The sequence below is a fragment of the Apus apus genome, chromosome 3 (assembly GCF_020740795.1).
Source record: "Apus apus isolate bApuApu2 chromosome 3, bApuApu2.pri.cur, whole genome shotgun sequence".
Taxonomy (NCBI): domain Eukaryota; kingdom Metazoa; phylum Chordata; class Aves; order Apodiformes; family Apodidae; genus Apus; species Apus apus.
The window spans coordinates 40,922,607-40,942,253 of record NC_067284.1 but is presented as its reverse complement, the minus strand read 5'-3'; the positions used below and the strand labels follow the sequence as shown (position 1 = coordinate 40,942,253).

The 19,647-nt window shown below is 36.5% G+C and overlaps 1 protein-coding gene across 2 annotated transcripts in view; it reads right to left on the bottom strand.

Moving 5' to 3' along the window:
- Positions 1 to 19,647, bottom strand: part of MAN1A1 (mannosidase alpha class 1A member 1) — a 138,622-nt gene that overhangs the window by 80,906 nt on the left and 38,069 nt on the right. For both annotated transcript variants that reach the window (XM_051612973.1, XM_051612972.1), the window contains exons 2-3: positions 19,550 to 19,646; positions 10,994 to 11,109 (exon numbers count right to left, since the gene is read on the bottom strand). In XM_051612973.1, the coding sequence (XP_051468933.1) occupies positions 10,994 to 11,109; positions 19,550 to 19,646 (213 nt within the window). The remainder of the gene's footprint in view (positions 1 to 10,993; positions 11,110 to 19,549; position 19,647) is intronic.

Here is a 19,647-nt window from a genome sequence, read left to right as displayed (position 1 = left end):
TTTAAAGTATTTCCTTCTCTTCCTCATGTCAACAAAATAGCCTCTCCATCACCCTCATACTGTTTAACTCTTCCACCTGGACATTCTCCAAATCCACATATTTAAGCACCTCCCTGCAAATGATTCTGCTCTCACTCACAAAACGTGCTTTTAGATCCTCTGTCCCACACTACCTAACCTCACACCATCATTTCCCAGATCTTTTAAGTTCTTGATCAGAAAATTATAACAAGAATTCTCCTACCTCAAGTCTAAATGCAGTTTATTGTAAAATGAGAGGTAACATTTGAATTGAGTTGACTTGATGTTCATTATAGAAGCAAGTGATCTTTCACTATTAACAGTGACAGTCCTTCCCAAGCTGGCCTGGTCTTTACCAATGGCACAGACCAGATTTGCTGTATAGAGCAGTATAGATACAGCCACTGCCTGTTTTAAAACTCAGAACACATTCTACTCTGCCTTTTTCAATTGAAATCTAACTGAAGAATCTGAGTCTCATGATCACTACATTCTCTTGTTCTTTACCTAGTCAATTCCAATTTTACCCAAACACACAGCATCCAATCCATTCAAGAGGCTGAAAAGTTGATCTACTCAAGTTTCTTATTTTTTGCTTTTTTAATGCAATACTACTTTGTATAATTTGTATTTCCTCAGAAAAATGGCACCCAGCAGTCAGCCTTTTAAAATCAGGGATGTAACTAAGGTTTTGGACTTAAGTGTGTTCTGGGTTGATCTTTCTTCTGCTGAGTAGTGTTTTTATCTATTACTTGCTGACATACACTATAGTTACATTCGATAGTAATCAATGATGGTGGAGCTGTGGGATTTTCTTGCAAAGGGCTTGCAGGCTTTTCTCACTCAGCTTGTTTTTGTAGTTACCCAGTTGAAACATTTAGATGTCAGTTTATGTAGAAGGGAAATGTTGCTCCCTGTTTTCTATGGATTTTAAATTCTAGTATACTGCCTTTGCAGAAGAAAACAGCACTACATTACTTACTAGAAATATTACTTCATGCTTTTAAATTTGCCAGGCACTCTGGGTAAGAAAAGGTACCTAGACACACTGGCAAAGAGCTGTTCAGTGTTTCATTAGTTGTAAAGGTACCAACTTTAATAAAACACTCACTGACTTGCTACAAGGCTTGTCAATTACCCTCAGGCATTTAACTTTTCTCCTCTAAAATCTACAGTCCTCTAAAAACACAGGATATAATTTCATCCATAGAATTGTCCTGATTAATATATAATTCATATATACTGTATGTGTTTGCCTTTGTATTTTTTAATAGACATGAGCACAATTCAAAGGGGCAAAGCAAAGCCATCACACACATCTGCCAGTTGAAAACTCAGACCTGGCATCACATGTTAAGACTGCAAACTGAGACAGTTATCTTGCTGTCTTGCACTGTCCAGAACATAACAGTTTTCCTAGTTTATTTTAAGTGTACTAAAGCTCTCCAGTTTCTCCTTACTCACTGCTCTCCCAGTAGTGGTCTACTTCTTAACCTTTTTTTGAAACTACAAAGGAAAAAAAATGAAAGGAACAAAAGAAAAACAGGTTTAATTTCTGTTTCCAAAATTAATCTAGTATTTCTGCTTCCAAGTGTTCAGTCATTGTCTCACTGAATCCAGCAAGACAGAGAATGAAGGAACTGGTAACAGGAATTCAATTTTATCTAGTGCCATTTCCGTAAATTTCTTTTTATTATATCATGATATATGGTAGTCCTGGAGCGACAGACGTAAAAACCTTGAAATACTCTAGAAATGTGAACAAACTAGACAATACAGCTGTTCACCTGCTAGGTAGGCTGCCTCTATAAGAACTCTAGATTAAATGAAGAAGTCTAAATAAATCCAATGCACAAAACAGCAAGTAGAGAATTGATTTGACTTAAGAAAGGCTGATATGATCTAACTGAAGAAAGGATGATTAAAGGAATGCTAAGGACACTTTCTCTTTCCTGGAACTTGAGCTAGCTGAAACTCCTATAAACACTATTTTACTTGAGAACCTTCTTCAGAAGTTCAGGTTCTTTCCATTTCAATCCTGAGCCTCAGCACACGTCAAAAACTTTTCTTTGATGTGGGAAAGTTGAAACAGTAAAGAGGTAGGTATCAGACAAGGAAATTACTTAATCAGATATCCGAGGCACTTTGCTTCCTGTAAGGACTGAATTAAATTACTTTTTGATTTTGAATTGCTCCAAGTAAATTGAGTAATTTATGAGCTGAATATTTTGTCTCCAGAAACTTGTATTTTGTCTTTCCTGATTTAATATGGCCATTTAAGTCACAAACCATTGCTGTCTTTCAAGGAATGCAAAGGCCTTTTAAGAAAATCTCAGTATGTATGCTTCTGGAATTCAATTATAGACAAAAAGATGACTCTGAAGTAATGTGAATAAAGATTTTACTGTCGAGCCACAAAGATTAATTACACTGAAATCCTGAATGTTTGCTCAAGTAGTGCTATTTCAGGATATTTCTTGACGCTAACCATTGTTTTAATGTTACCAGATTTCCAATACTTCACTTGCACACACCACTGAACCTTCGTTCAAAATCCTCATCTCTTACTAAAATCTTTATACAAGCCACTGAAGCAGATGCAATTCATGAAATGAACAGACACTTCATGAATGGTAGATTTGAAAGCTGTATGTTTAATAGTTGTTCTTAAACTCATTATACCAGGCTTCTAGCATTCTCAGAAAGCAGAGGAATTAGAGCAATTTGCAAAGCAGTTAAAGAAGTTTTATAATTTTATGCCAAAGAAACATTCATCCCCAGATGGCAAGTTCATGCAAAAAACCAGTCTGTTAGGAAAAGTGAACTTGTCCTAAAAGTACCAGATTTCTGCTACACCATCTTTACCCTCCCTTCTGGTTTGATTTTTTTTTTTTTTTAATTTTTTTGTATTTCACATTTAAGATGCCATATCCTGATAATTACCCTCTCTTCATATTTTTAATCATCATCTACCTACAGTTTATACAAATAAGTCTGTATATTTTGACTCAGGAGCCAAATCCTAAGTAAGCAACATTTTTCTTGACTTGGGTCTCAGATGCAGCTGCACACTAATACCTTATGATCCATTTAACAGTGCCAAAATATATAGGGAAAATCTTCATATGCACTTACTAAAGTTTCTACACCAGTTAAAGAGGCCAGAATTATTTTACTTTATTTTTTTATTTAATGTTTAGACTTCTCTTTCAAACTATCATTTTATACATAGCAGGTCTAAGAGGCAATTTAATCTTATCTATAGGAACTTCTGTAAGGAGAAGTGACTGGACATGCCTATTTTAAAATGACTCCTATGTTCCTTTTCTAAGATCCCAAGTATAGAAAAGGACTCTGACCAACTGGATAGATAAAATCTCTAATTTTACAGTCTTTTTATTAGTATTCCAATTAGACTGCATGGCCATGTGCTGTATACAACAATATTTGAAACACCCTTATCAGTACACATCTGTTCTAAGCTCTTACTGTTCCTATGCAATATCATCTTGCATTGGCTGCTAATTTTGGAGGCCCCCCTTTTATAAAGAATTCCAAAAGTATGTAGATGTTTGGAAAAGTGATACGTATGTCAGGAACAATGCATTTTTGTTTTACTTTCAAGGTTTCTATGCTAATTGAAACAGTTGAGTAACTTGGTCTTTCATCTTACATTTGATCAATAATTTATCATTCACTATTCAATCTTCAGATAAGCGAATCACAAACGAGGTAGTCCAAGTAGTACATGAAATCCAGAGAATTTGTGACTGCTGCTCACTGCACTTAGAAATAGAAAAGCAAAAGCAATATATGTACCCCGCATATACTGCAAAAGCAAAAATGTGACAGCTTCATGGAATTTCATCTGGTTTCCTTGATTAGAAAGAATTATTTTGACAAACAGATGTAACATCCTTTACATTGCTGGCTAGACACATAGCACCAAAGCGAACCTATTTACATATGGTGGAGACAGCTCTTTTCTCAAACCTCAGGCTATGCAGATAAGTAATTCTACAATCAAAGGATCAAACCAAATGTGTGACTACTTTTTGTCTTGACAAGAAGAAATGCTAAAATAAAGGATTTTTTAAGAGAAGAACTGTAGCTCAAACACTTCAAAAAAACGCAGAATATGACAGGTTTAACTAGTAAACCTATTAAACTAACTCCTCATAATGAAAGGGAGGATGACCATATCTTAGAATATATATATATCCCATCTTCAAAAAAGTTTTTGTTATTCTCTATTTGTATTTTTAGCAAACCTATGACAGCGTCAACCCAATCTCAGCTGCAGCTCACCACTTTACTTCCCTCATCCTTCCATAAACTAGAGGGTTACGTCTACAATTCATAAACTGCTGAAGCTTCAACCAGCTGTGTTGAATTTGATGTTCAAAGCACTGTTCAGACAACAAAACTACTGTCAGCTGGGCTCTCCTGAAACCCTTCTCCTATTCAACTCCTCCAGAATCCCAAAAAAAGTGGTATTCACATCCTTGTGAATCATTTCCTTAACACCTCTCTTTCCTGAAAGTCTTTCTTTCCACAAATTTATAGACCAAGGCCAAAACAATTTCCATCAATATTTTCTCATGGGAAGTCACCTCACTTATAAATACAACATTTTAAATACAGCCCAATTTTATTTATCTAGTATCAGCTTCCACCTGGCACTCATCAGCACTGGTACTTGCTATGCCTTTCATAATTCAATTGGTAAAAATACTGTGTGCTCTTTATGTGGATTAATGTATTCACAGCAGTCAAGTCACTTTAATTTATACTTGATAAAGAGCTTACTCTCAATTTTTATAAAGATCCCAATGAGGCCATAAATCCTACCAAATTTGCTTCAGCCATCTTCATTGCAGAGATTCTTTCCAAAACTTAGTTTGCTTCAGTTCTCCTGTTTTCATCTCATCAAGAATGTAATAAAACTCCAGTTACCTCCTCTGCATTTCCATCTACTGGTCCTATGTACAAGGAACATAGTGGCTCCCCCCACACCTACACACCACATTACACCACTGCAAATAGCCCATTTCCTGCAGGTTAACAAGGTATGCAAGAGAACGCCAGGGACCCTACACGGAACAATGCTGAATAATGTATATAATTCTAGATTAAACAATGTACACAATGGGCCCACATTTCAAGTGAAATGAGAGTGATTTGTAATTATTATTACTATTAAATAGTAATATTCCTCTGCTGAAGCACAAAGGTTGGGAACAACAACAAATGTTAACATTTTCAAGGAGCCTAGGAAGTATGACAGAGAAACAGAGAGCACTACAATAGCTCACTTTAACCTACTGTAATTAAATAGCATTTTAATTACTTGCAATTGTGGGGAAAAAAGTTTCATTCATATTCCATAAATGGAGTTTAGTAGCAGCTTGCTAAAATACTCAGTGCCCAGAGAAAGTGAAACCATTTTGGCAAACTTTTTATTGGAAATGCTAAAGCCTGGCTCTTGAATTGCTACAAAAATTTTGGCAGTTGTGGTAAGTTTTTGTTATAAACCTGCTTCCTTGTGATTCCACCAAGAAACACGTAGCTAAGACTCTTCTGAATGGGAACTAAAATGGCACACCAGGACATGGTTTGGTTAGAATGATGGTGTTGTGTTACTAGTTGGACTTGATCTGAGAGGCCTTTTCCAACATCAATGATTCTATGATTCTATTGCATAACATGCTATTTGGCCTTCCTGAAGTCTGCACATGGCAAATTGAATGATCTTAAAACAGACATAAAAATAAAGTGATACTGAAGGCAATAATAAACTGTAGCAGCAAAAGAGCTGCATTTAATAATAAATTTGCAGAATCTTCTTTCAGCCCATAAAAATAATTTATTATTCATAATCAAAACAAAATCAAGTCACTTTGAAGTCCAGCATTTACAGTATACTAGCAAGTTATGTGGCAAACTAAGAAACAAATAGTCCCACAAAGTAAAGAACCGTTTTCAACTGCTGGCTTTCTTGAGCTTCCTCACAGACCCATTTATTCAAACCTCCCACGCACTTTTTTTTTTTTTTTTTTTTTAAGGAAAAAAAAAAAAAAAGGAAAACTATTATGTTGCAAATTGGTATATTGGGAAACTTTCTGATTTTCTCACTTAGGAAAATAAAAGCACCAAGATTGAAGCTCCAAAAAGCCATCTGCCTCCAAGACAGAACATTAGATTATAGACTGTTAAACATAATACCTACAGTTTGAGAGTAGTAGAATTTAAATTTGTAAATGCTGAAGTCTGAAATAAATCATCTGGATTCTAAAAGTCTGTCTACCACACAACAGACAGATTCGAGCTCAAGATAAATCCTGGAAGCATTAATAATTAGATCCAAATAATATTTGCTATTGTGGGATCCTGGAAAGGGGGTGTACTAATCTATACATGGCATTAGACAGAAACATAATTTCAAGTTTCTATACTTTTTTCACTCTTCTCTAGTTGCCAAAATAGTAAATGTAGTACATGCAAAACTTCTACACTGCATGAAGCTGCACACAAAGCTGCTTTAAAGGATACTGAATTTTGCAAAGCTAAGTACAAAGAGGGAAATCAGAACTGCAAAGTACACCTTCAAGCTTCAGGGTGGCTTACAAAATCAGACATAGTGACTGACTGACCTCTGTAAACAGCTTTGCTTAAGAGTGGTGCCAGGACACAAGACTGAACGTATCCTTGCCATCTTGCCAATCTTCTGTGTCTATGCAGTTCCTCAACTCAGTAACTAACTTCAAGAGCAAAATTAGATGGCTGATGAGTGGGTCAGGGCATGAATTCAAGCACTGTCCCACTTACCATTTAATTGTTAGCACCTTCTGGTTTGGTTATTATATAATGTGGTTTGGGCTCTGTTGTTCCAGCCAATGTCCAGGCGTGCTTTAGAACACGATGTAGGCCTAAGGCTTTTCCCAGGATGTAGACTCAAAGAAACAGAATTATTTGGGTTAGAAGTGACCTTTAAAGGTCCAACCCCCATGCAGTGAGCAGGGACATCACAACTAGATCAGGTTCCTCAGAGCCCCATCCAGCCTGATGTTATGGGTGAGACTGTCCTTTTGTGGAGAAGGAGCTTAACAGGGCTGAAGAAGAGGGGGACACATCAGTTAGTCTCTCATCCTAGAGAAGCTGGGTGTGCCTAGGTGTAGAAGCAAAGTATCACCACTTCCAGTACTTAACAACTCCTGGCCTTTCACTGCTGTGCCAAGTGAATCAGCTCCTGCACCACTACTTAACAACTCCTGATCCCTTCATTCATCTCATTAACATCTTGCTTCCGATATCTCTTCCCAAGTATGGATTCATTGTGGTTCACCCCTTGTGCTGCAGAGACTGATAGCTCTTTCCTCCCCAGCGTGAAGCACGAGCTGGGCGGTGGTACAGAAACCCTTTCAGAAAGCTTTGAATGCTCCATGTGTGTGCAGGTCCTAAAGCAAATACTGAAAAAATAAAAACAGAAGCATGCAGCAGTCCGTGCCTGTAGCTAGGAAACAACCAAGCTCCCTAACATCCCGTGACAGACTGTCCCTTTTTTCCCTCCACTGCAACATGTTGTTACACAACCCAGCCCAGGGCAGCCCTGGGCAGGCCCAAGCATGAGCACAAGGAAAAGGGTGTGTGGGGAGCAGCATGCCTGGGGAGGTCAGACCAAATCTTCAGCTCTATTGACTGAAGAGGAAAGATACACCCCACGGAGGTGAATTGACTTAATGGAAAACAGAGCACACATCCATGCTGCAAAGATCATGGATTTAGCCACTGCTAAATGTCTTCTCTTTCCAAAGGTACAAGTATGTCTAAATCTCTTAAAATACTGACAGAATCGGAAAATGCAACTTCGTTTCTGAAGAACTACTCAGTTTGGCTGAAACTTCAGCAAGTTACCAAATAGAAGTAGTTATGAGAGAAAAAGAACTCCAACCATTGCAGTGTGGGTATCTCGGTTATAAAACCACAGGGCCACCAGCTCCAGCAATAATAAAAATAGCCTAAGCAAGTTATACTCCAAAAGGGGAAGCTTCTAAACATGTCTATTCACAAGCTTATCAAAATTCACAAGTTTTGCTATTTACTTATCTAGAATTTTCTTTAAAAATCAAAACAGTTCACCTTCTTCAGAAAGGTAAACAAGAGTAATCTCAACAATTAATTCAATGAACTGAGGGAGCAAAAATCTATTGTGTCATGAAATGATGCCATTTCCCATTAAATCATCTGTATTCCAAAAATCCTTTTCTGTGGATAAACTAGTGCCTACTTCATAAAGCAACATTTGGAAAATTTTTGATCAGTTGATGAGAATGATCGAGTGCTGGCCAAATAGCTCAACATGCACAATAAGTATCTGATGCATTATAAATTTCTAGAGAGGAAAACTTGCTTTATCCAGCTGCAACAACACAGAATATCACAGTATCACAGAATGGTTTGAGATGGAAGGAACCTTAAAGATCATCTAGTTCCAACCCCCCTGCATGGGCAGGGACACCTCCCATTACATCAGGTTGCTCAGGGCCACATCCAACCTGTCATTGAACACTTCCAGGGATGGGGCTTCCACAACTTCCCTGGGCAACTTGTTCCAGTGTCTCACCACCCTCACACTGAAGAATTTCCTCCTAATGTAATCTAAATCTCCCCTTTTCTAGTTTTAATCCATTACCTCTCATCTTCTTGCTACATACCCTGGTAAAAAGTCTCTCCCCAATTTTCTAGATTTCTATAGAGAAAAGATTCTGCCATCAAATACAGTCACAGCTATTTTTGTAAAGAACATCTTTAATAAAATTGAAGGTCTAAAAATATTAGTTATAAGATTAAATCTAGAGAAAAAAAATAATCCTGTTTATACAAATAGAGGCCAAATATGCTTCCCCAAGAGCTGATTAAGCAGCCACTGCCCAGGAAATGACCAGAAACATCCAACAGAATCACGTTTTATACTACTCTTAAGAAATTACACTGAGGAATACGTCAGCATGTCACTTATTAAAAGCTCAGTCACTTTCATGGGAGAAAGATTTCTAAACCAGAATTAAGAGTCTACAAAACATTAATGCAGAAAATGTCAATTAAGGTCTGATACATGATAAATGCTTAAGCTTAAAAGAGAAGGCCCTGCTGTTGTGTTAAGCTGTTTCCAACTTTAAACTGTAAGATAAAAATACAAAGCAACATTTGAAACTAGAACTTTATATATAAAGTGGAAAAGTAAACAAGAGTACAAGCTGAGTAGCTTCAAACATTCCAGCCACTAAACAAGCTGACATCATTTATTAAAGTTGGTGTTGTGGTTATTTATTTTCATTCCTGTGTTCCACTTTGAGAAAATTCATCTACTCATTGCTGATGCCAATGTAAAATTCAATTCCATATGACTATGAAGTATGATGCAGATAATTTTGTGAGGTATCAAACTCAAAGGTTGCTATTTACAGGAATATCAGAAACAAGATACTGTTCCTGATGCATCTCAGTATTACCTGTAAAGTAGTTTCAGTAAATCTGCTGGATTGCTGCATTGACTGACTAATGCAATACAAAATTTCAGACATTTTGAAAGACTTCATAGCTTTTAAGCATTACTGAGAAAAAATAAGTAGGTGCTACATGATTTTTTAAAGTACATAAAACAACAACAGGAGCTGGAATTGTAGGAAATACCATCTAGAAGTTTCTAGTACGAAGTATAGCAAGTTTTATGTAAACCCAAAGATTTTTATGTTATTAATGTAAATCACTCTACAGTGCTTTATGATGTTACTCCAAGTGAAGCTCAGTTCTTCCTTTGAAGTGGAGTTTGCTGTTTTCTATCGTTTTGTTCTCACAGTTTTAAACATCTTAATAATGCTAAGATAATAAGACAGGAATTGAATATTACCAAAATTCTTTCAGAAAATAAAAAATAAAAAATCTTACAAACAAGGTAAACGTAGCATGTCATTCAGACACCTAACATTACTCAGAAGCAGTTTAATATCCTGTATTTACATTATTAATGTAAACATAAATGCACCCTAAATTGCTGCTTACATAAACTATATAACATCTACTCTTATTAACTCCTCCTTCTTAAAATTATAATTAATTCTTAAGCATGTAAGAGAAGCTAATTAATCCTGACTTTTGCATAACATATTAGAAAGAGTACTTTGTTTACAGAAAGTGTTTCTGCCATTATGCACGTCAACTACAAGAGCTTTTAAGTGCTCAGTGTACCATGCCTGCAGTGCCTCCCTACTTTATCACACTGATCAGGAGAGGTACTCCATTAGCTCTCTATATCCAGCAATTATAATAAATACTCTGGTCCATAAAAGAAAAAAACAAAACAACACCAGATTTCTCAATTTAATTGAAGTTCTACAGAGGTTCTTGCCTGTTGAAGGCCCTTCTAGAATAAAAATTTTAATAATGAACTTTGCTCTCAGCTTTGTATCTACCGTCAATAGGATGATTTGTATATTAAGTTGTGATGAGCTGGTGCCTTGTAAGACTAAAGCAGCTCACTTCATGCCAACAGTTAAGCATCACTTAGGGGATGCAACGTTACTAGAATACACAAAGGAACTTAAGCAGTGGGATTTATGGTGTGCAGCTTCCTCTAAATGCAAGCCTAATTTGACTGAAAATTAATTCTGAAGTGTCCTAGTTCTTCTATCCAAAAGAGCTGAAAAGTGTTGCTTACTTTACAAAGGTAAATACTCTATTCCATTTTCCTTCCCTCACTTCAGCTCATTCCCTCCTATCTACCTAAATGTCTCAGACTGAAAAACTGCATATAAGCACAGCAGCAAGTTTATGAAGTTTCTGCTGCCTGACTTGTCTATCAGTCATCTGAATTCTGTAGCCTTATATCTTGCTTGCAATATTAGAACCAAGTCCTCAACTGGCCTCTGGAGACTAAACAGAACATTAAATGTTAATCAGCAATACCACTTACCACATTGAAATCTAAGTTTTTTTCAACCCATTCCTTGGCTTCCTTGAACTCCTCTTTCATTTCCATGATATACAGTGTATCAAGGGCATCCACTATTGTTGCTCCTTGAATGTTACCTGAAATACATGAAGAGCCAGTGATTTACTTTCCAACTTTGATTCTCAGGCCATAACACGCTAATATTTAAGTATTTCTTTCACTAATGAAGATTTGAAGAACAGTTATGATGCAGTGCATTTTCAGCCATGATTTTGCACTTTTAAACACTGATGGAACAGTTCACTGTAAAATGTAATTCATAAAAGGCAATAAAATTGAGAATTACTGTTTCTTCCAGTTTGGAGTGAAAAAAAAAAAAGTTGCTTTTTGTTTTTACACTTAAGAATATACATAAAGCTTTAAGAAGCTGATACATTCTCGTAACACTTCAGATAAGAAAGCCCTTAAGAAGCCCCCTCTCTCAAAAAAAAAAATTTTCTGATGCTGGGCATCACCATATAATCTGCACAAGATAGAAAAGGCAAACTTGCACAAACATGAAATTCTCAGCTCACTGGAATCTGGCAGATACCAGTTTTCAGAGCAATTCCTGGTTGTTTGCAAAAGCAGGACCTTTCTACCACTGTTATAGAAACAGGTAAGAGTTATCCTTCACCTAACACTTCAAGATGAAATTAGCATCAGTATGCTCATGTTGGCCTGGATCTAATGTTCATGATCCTGTACTAAAAGGTAATGTGGAGGGTGAGGGAGAAAACCAAGCCACTCAAATGACTTCCCTGTGCTTCCTTCAAATTTACAATGACCTCCATTCAATTTCAATCATGTAAAAAATTCGATTTTGGCCACTTCGCTCAATTTTATATTTATGACCTTGGCTCCAGCAATCTTCATTATGATTGGTAACTACTGTTAACATGTACTTTAGAGAAAACCCTAGATACAGAAGTAAACATTTAGAGTTGCAAAATAATTTAGGCTGCAAGGAACTGAGACAGTCATTAGGTCCAATCTCTTCCACCTCCAGCAGGGCTAATTGACTCAGGTGGATATTTGACTACTTTATTCAGGAATGGATTGCATTGGGCAAATAGCAAGACAGTAGCTACAACTGTACAGAACTTGGTTATCATCTTGCCTCTGAGATGAAAAAGCAAACTGAGTTTTGTAGACTTATCAAGTATCAGAACTAAATTACTAATATTTAAAAAGGAAATCCACGATTTCGGTCTTGTCTTTACTACCATCAGTTCTCTACTTCCTCGTGAAATGGGGATGTGATTGGAGACTTTCATATAGCAGGACTGACACCACTTTGTAAAGTTACACTTCCAGGTAAAAAATAATTTCCCATTTCTATCATCCTAAACAAAATAATATTTGAGATTATTGTAACAGTTACTTGGTACATTTAACAGAACCAGACACCTTCTCTTTTTTAGTAGCTGCTAATTGCTTATACCATCCTTTTTTTAATGTCCCTTTCCTACTTTGAAGGAAGTAAACTATGTGTTTTCTCTCTGATATTCCACTAATAAAACTGCAGATTGTTTGGAGCTTGGCTGCCCTTCACTCATATTGAAGGAAAAGCATTCCTCTAAACCTGCAAGTAACTAGTATTTTTCTTGAGCTCATGAGAAAGTGAGAGTGATAGTAGAAAACTGCTGGAGGACATGCGCTTAGGAACACGACTGCAAAGGCTCGGCTGATGTTTAGTAACTCCATACAGCAAAAGCAGCTCCTGGTGAACTTTTACAACTGAGCTCTATGGAAAAATCATCTATAACCAGGTTTTTTTTAGTGGATTGTGATAGGCACACTGTGCAATGACATTCTTTGTGATAATCCTCTTCTAATACAGCTAACACTACCTCCAAACAGTTGAGCTTTTGATCTTAAGGATTAGTACTTGAGGTATAACTCAATACTGAGTCAGAAGAAAAAGAGGAGAATTCAACCTTATTGAGAAATCACCCTTGGGAGTCACCCACTTCTATGATTTATTTTCTGAATCTGGCTGATATGGCCTGCTTAGAGCATTAACCTTGTCCTGCAGGCAGACAGAAGAAAATCAGAGAACCTCAACTAGACCTTACTTCATTTGAAACAACTTCTATTATTCTGAAGGATCCAGAAAACAGAATAAAGCAATTAAGGTGACAATTAAATAGTCAAATTTGTTTTGAACAGTTATCAGTTTAGAGGCCAGAATCGTGACTTGTGAGTAACTGCAGTTTACATTGTTAGCTAACATAATAATCCAAACTTAAGATTGTTAGGGAAATCGTGTAGCTGAACAGCTCATTTGTAACCCATCAGACAAACAAGAGGAGGAAATTAAAAAGAAGAAAAAAAAAGAAAAAGGAATGCAAAGAAGTAAAATTAACATTTATTATTACAGACTAAGATCAATTTTTTTGCAAGTCTATATATGCTACACTTCTGAAAGCACACCACATAAGTTCTTAAATACAGTTATCATTCATGTTAGTTCCCACACAACATTCCCAAGAAATTACATAGCAGCCATGGTCTACAAGAGGCAAAGATTATTGCTAGGCAATTACAACACACACTCACACGACACAGGAATGTTTGGACAGGAAGATTATTTTGTTATACATCTAATGTACTGTTACAAGTTTGATTAACACTGGGTTACAAAAAGTGCCCGCAAAGTTGCAGTCACCATGGCAGAGTTTCATAGCTGCTCTAGGCAGAAGGAAGAGATCACAGGCGCTACTTGGCGCAAATTCATGCATTTCAGGTAATTGCAGATGTATTTTGCAGATAATACAAAAAATTGGTATATATCCCAAGACAGAGAAAATGCACTTGAAATTCATAAAACATAAGCTTGAAGTGAGTAATTTTGATGATAAAATGAACAGATGTACAAGCCCACCAAAGTGAAACATTGGTATCTACCAAAACCACCAGACCAAGTACTCACATATGCTCCATTTTAATGTCATTGTTAAACCTGCTTCTTTTTCTCTCTCTCTTTACTAACAGCATCATTTATTCCATGTCAGTGATTAATAGCCTACATGGTATTTAACTGAAGAGAAAGCAAAAGAAATCAGTCAACATAAAATTTTGGGGAGTCTATCTAGCCTCATCTACAGAGCTTGCTTTCCAGTTTAACACTTGAAATGTTTATCAACAATCTGGAAGAAAATTAAAGAACCTACTGCTAACAAGATCTGTGGGCTGATTACCCATCATTTCAGAATTGTGTGATATAAAGCACAGAGCAGTCTAGATCACTCCTGGGTAGTACACAGTGGGTCCATTTAAGCAGCGTGCTTTTCAGTATCTAACAATGCAAAGGTATGTGCACACAAATAAGAACAAAATATTACATTAGAGAACTGAGTAGCACCTCAGAGGCAGAGGGGCAGTGCAGAATAAAAAAAGTGATCAGAGGATGAGTAACTTTTTATGAGTTTCCAAGGTGTCACTGCAAGGAGAACTGCCACGGATGACAAGCTTTTTAGCACAACTCTGTGACTGAGCTTATGTGGCCATATGGTTTAAGAACCACAACTGGCTTATGGCCAAACTGTTTGCAGGGTGGGCCAAAAGAAGCTTTTGTTTAGTCCAGGCTTTTAGACATGGCTTATATTTTTGCCAAATGAGTCTGAAATAGAATACAGCCAGGATGCCAGAATCAATGCATGGAGATGCACTTAAGAGTTTGTTTACAACTTTCCTCCCCTCCCTTGTGTACCAAGTTTGGGGTTTGGTTCTCTGGAATAATCACATTCCTAATCATCAATTATATTTGAAGATAGGTATATATACACAAATACACACACACACACGCATATCTGTGAAAGCGATGAAGATTTGTGAATTGCACGCATATCATACAGAACATTACATGGAAGAAGGTGTCAGGTGTATTCTAATGCACTGTCTTGTATAACATGATGGAAACCAGGCTCCTTACTCTTCTTGAATTCAACTGCTTTTCTTTTTCTGACTATGCCTCATGTTCTGTCTGGAAGGAAACTGTGGCAAAGAATACTACAAAAATGGAAGATAAGGAAAGATAAACTATGAAGTGGCCTCAGGTCATGCTATACACCAGCTCACTTGCCTTTTAACAGTTCACCATCCAAGAAGTGCCAGAAACTATGATTTCTTGTTCTTCTATGACTGTAGGAGATAAGTAGAATGCTGGGTTTTTTTCTTCCAGAAAAACAGTTAGTTTTCTGTTTCTGATATGAATGATGAAAATTAATATAGTACATTCATATTTGTAATTGTTTAATATGAAGGAAATTCAGCACATAGACATAATAATGGATATCCCTTAAAATAAGTGCTAATGTTAAAAATTATGTTTCCTCTATTATTGTCATAAGAATTGCTTTTTTAGTGCTACTTTGTACTACTGTGGAAAAGAAAAAGAACATTTTATACATAGTCATATTTGAATTGCACTCAGCCCCACGCTGATCTTGGACTCTCCATTATTTTCAGCCACTAAGGCAAACTCATCACCTTCCAGTTATGGCAAATTGAAGAAGCTCAGTCAAAGCAGATGTATTCTATGAAATCTTCCTCCCACTGGTCATTCCAGACTCAAAATTCCAGCCAAACATACAGAAATGTGCCACAATTTTTTTCCTGATTTGGCCATTAAGAACAGTTACTTTTCTTAACACGGGCAATGAACCAGACACTTTCTAACATTAAATATGCAAATTAAAAATCAGTCCAGCATCCCTTTTTTTTTCAGCTCTATATGCACATACATTGTACAATAACAACTTTGAATGACATTACTTTCAACATATTCAAGCATACATATAGGTTTGGAAAAACTCAAATTCTGATGAAAGCTGCAGGTTTCTTAGAGCACTGTTTCAAAAGCTGACTCAGATTTTAAAACACCGTTTACCTTCATTTAAAGTTCACTGAAAAGGTTCCTATCCAATATCATTAGCAATTTAAAGTGTCAAGAGTGATTAATTATTAGTGTCCTGTGCCAAAACATGAAAATCCTACTCAAGTACTGGCAAAGCTCCAGCAACACTAACATTTTTTTATTTCAGTCACTATCACCAGCTGGTAAGAACAGGAAAATAAACAATACTTACAAAGTTTTACAGATCTAACTTCTCATATGTGTAGCATGAAACAATGCTGTAGTGTTTCTCGAATCCTCTTATAATGCCTAGCATTTTGTATATCTGTGCATTTTACAGACAGCTCTGGCAACCTTTGTATTTAATGAAGCTTTGATGAATTTTTCCTCCATTGCTCCATCTCTCTGCTTTCCATGGAAGCCTTTGGCAACCACCTCACTTCCGGCACTCATGCAGCTCAACTACACGGTTCATTATGAACCATCTTCTTTTGCTTGTTTGAACATGCCACCTTCTGATTTGGCATTTCCACCTCTTACAAAGGGTATTGTTACCCACAGGGAATAATAAATGCTTATTCATCACATCCAGGCCACTTTTTATGGGCCTCCATACATTATACTGAGAAGTTTTAAACCTTTACTACTTATTTTGAGTCCAAGTCCTGCCACTTCTCCATATTAACTTGAATCATATCTCCCATATCACCATATGCCAGATGAAATTTAGGTATGTTAGACCACATTTACCATTTTAAAGAGCAATTATCTGTCAGGGAATCCTTCTGGGTTCATGGAACTGCCTGCAGTTTGCCATGGCTGTAGCTACCTCGAGAGACTTGAGTGCTGCCAGTCACTCTGGTCACTTGATTTTTCCAGTGCTGTGTGACAAGTTATTTGAGAGCATGGCCTCAGCAGTACTGGATCCCTGCCAGAGGCCAGGAGTAACCCCAAAAACGCTTTTTGGAAATCTAAAAGGACAATTAACTTCCCTGTCTTCATACTGGCCAACATACTTGGAAAAACAGCAGTCGTGCAGCATGACCTCCTCTCACAAATGCTATGTTGAGTCACTCATCCATGTATCTGCCCCAGTTATCCTTCAGGTGAGTTCTATTAATTTGGTTGGACAGATGTCTAAAAAATTCTAAGGAATCCAGCAGCAACAGTGAAAAGAAACAAGATGGGAGGGAGATGATGTTGAAGCTTTTCCATTTATATTAACATGTAGTTTAAATACATGTACAGCTCATTTTCTAGAGCTACAATACTAAGCAGTTTAAAAAAAAAACACATTGGCATAGACTGCAAGACAGTTTTGAATATACACCTCAATACTCTGCACAAGAAACTACAAAAATCAGTTCAAAGTGGGAGTAACAGGCTCTTCCTAAATTATAGTACTTTGGCTTTGTAGCTTGTTTTTATTAAATGCCTCCCTTTCCCCCTACAGAAAAAGTCCTTTTCACTTGCAGAGACTAATTATACTATGCCCACAAGTTATAATATTATTAAACTTGCAATACTGCACATGAAATACAGTTACTGATAATTAAAAAAGCCCTTTAGTAACACTCACTCAAGCATAGAAAACACTTTTAGAAAGACCTCTCCACCAGTGCAGCAATGCTCATTAGTTTTAAAGACTTGGGAGCAGAAGAGCTTCCAGGCTGGGGGGAGGGGAGAGGGGTGCCAGTGGTGCGGTGCTATAAAAAAGATTGGCCAAATTGGGATTTTGCCATTTTCTTCCACACTAGGAGAGTAAATGGATAAAGCTCTATTTTAGTAAAAGCCGTTAATCATAATCTGAAACTTTAAAGGCTAAAGCAGTAAAAGTTAACAGCACTTACTCAGGGCCTACATTCTACCAGGTATAGGTAGACAATGATTATAACGTGTATCAAGAGTCAAACCAGTGTAGGAGATATGCCTTGCTTTGCTGATGCACAGGTAGGGTGCCAACACCTGTTTAACTATTCCAATTACTTGATTAGTCCAGAAATAGTTGTACACTTCATGAAACTAAACTAAGAATGATATGGAGGCAACAACTGATGGCTTTCCAGTTCTGCCTTTTCAAATAGTTGTTACTGTAACTGAATTATTTGTAGTAAACTATAAAAAAACTCACAATAATGTTAGATACCTGCCAAGACATGTTAAAAATCTAAAATGGCAAATTAAAGGAAATAAAAACATTACATGGATGTGCTGAAAAGACTTTACAATGGTCAGCGGCAAGTATGTGTCTTTGGCTTGAAACAGAAATATTTCAGTTTATATATGTTTCAGCCTTTTTCTAAACAAGAATTATTTTTTTAGTGTGCACATGTGAGAAGAAAAAACTTCAATTTTTATACCATTTCTGATTCCAATGAAACTAGTTTAATTTTTAAGACATTGTGTGCCATTGTTCTCCTCCAAGAAAACAGGATTGCATTCAACAGTTCTTCAACTAGGATATGAAATTCCACAACTATCAGCCATCTGAATGAAAATAATTCTAAAAATTTGGTTTTCAAAAAAACAGAAGAGAAGAGAAGCCCAAGTTAATCCTGAAGTTCACACAAATTTCTTTTGTTTTAAGCACCCAATAAATATTAAAAGTCCAGTAACTAACTATATAATAATTACCTAGTAATATTTTCAGTGTTACCTTGGGTAGACATGCAGTGCAGGCAAGATCAACGTAGATGTTTTATTTTCAAAAGTATTTTTGTAATCACAACTGCTGTCTCTTAGCAACTTCTAAATATAGTTGAAGATTTGATAAGTGCTCTATTTAGGCTGCTTTAGGAACTGTTTCCACCTCAAACTAACTTTTCCAAGCATTCAATAAAATAAGTTCCTGTTAAAATCAAAATAATGTATTGATTTTGTCTCAACTATAGAAATTAATTCATTTTGCAGCTTTCTGTTTGGAAAACAGAAGCTATTTGAATACAAAGACTGCTATCAAATAGCTTAATTTTTCATTTTTCTGTGAAACTGAAGATGATGAGAGTTCATAGGAGTGCTTCCTCAGAATGTTGTTGCACTTCAGCTGCTATTTATCCAGCAGCCGTATGTCCCACCGGGACATTGAAAAAGTCTTGCCTCATTAGACTGAATTTCTGTAGTCTGCCTCTCCTACTACAACTTTTCAGCCTTGTATTTGTTCTACACTGCTAACAACTTGGGAGCTATTTAAGCCTCTCCTCTGCAACATTTAGAGTTGCAATTAATGGTCATATTCATGAAAGAAAAAGCCAAGTTTTTCTAAGTAGTGGAAATAAATTCCTGAGAACTGTAGGCAGCTTCAGCTTATACCTTCATGACCATAGAGAGTAGTTTTTGTTTCTTGTAGAGGATTTTTTTTTCCCCCTTGTAGTTTTTGTTTCCTGCTTATTGAATGTGACATCAATGAGTTCCACCTCATAGGAAAAATTTAAGGCAGGGCAGTATTTAATGCAACAAAACGACATCTTTACCACACAGCAATGACATACTTCATTTATTCTCATTCAGAAGGCACAGAAAGCGTCACCTTGATCTACTTTTATTTTCTATATATAGGCAAGAAACACCACACTGCATGACATAGGGTAGAAAGAACACGTGTTTATCACCTATAAGCCTTTCAGCTGATCTACTGTTTTATGCTAACGTCACTAAGCACAAAAATACACTCTACTTACCAAATAAATTGCTTGAATGTCCTTGCTTAGATATGGGTTTCAGTTCATTTAATCCCCATGCGTAACGCTTATAATTATCCCAGGCATGTTTCATCATC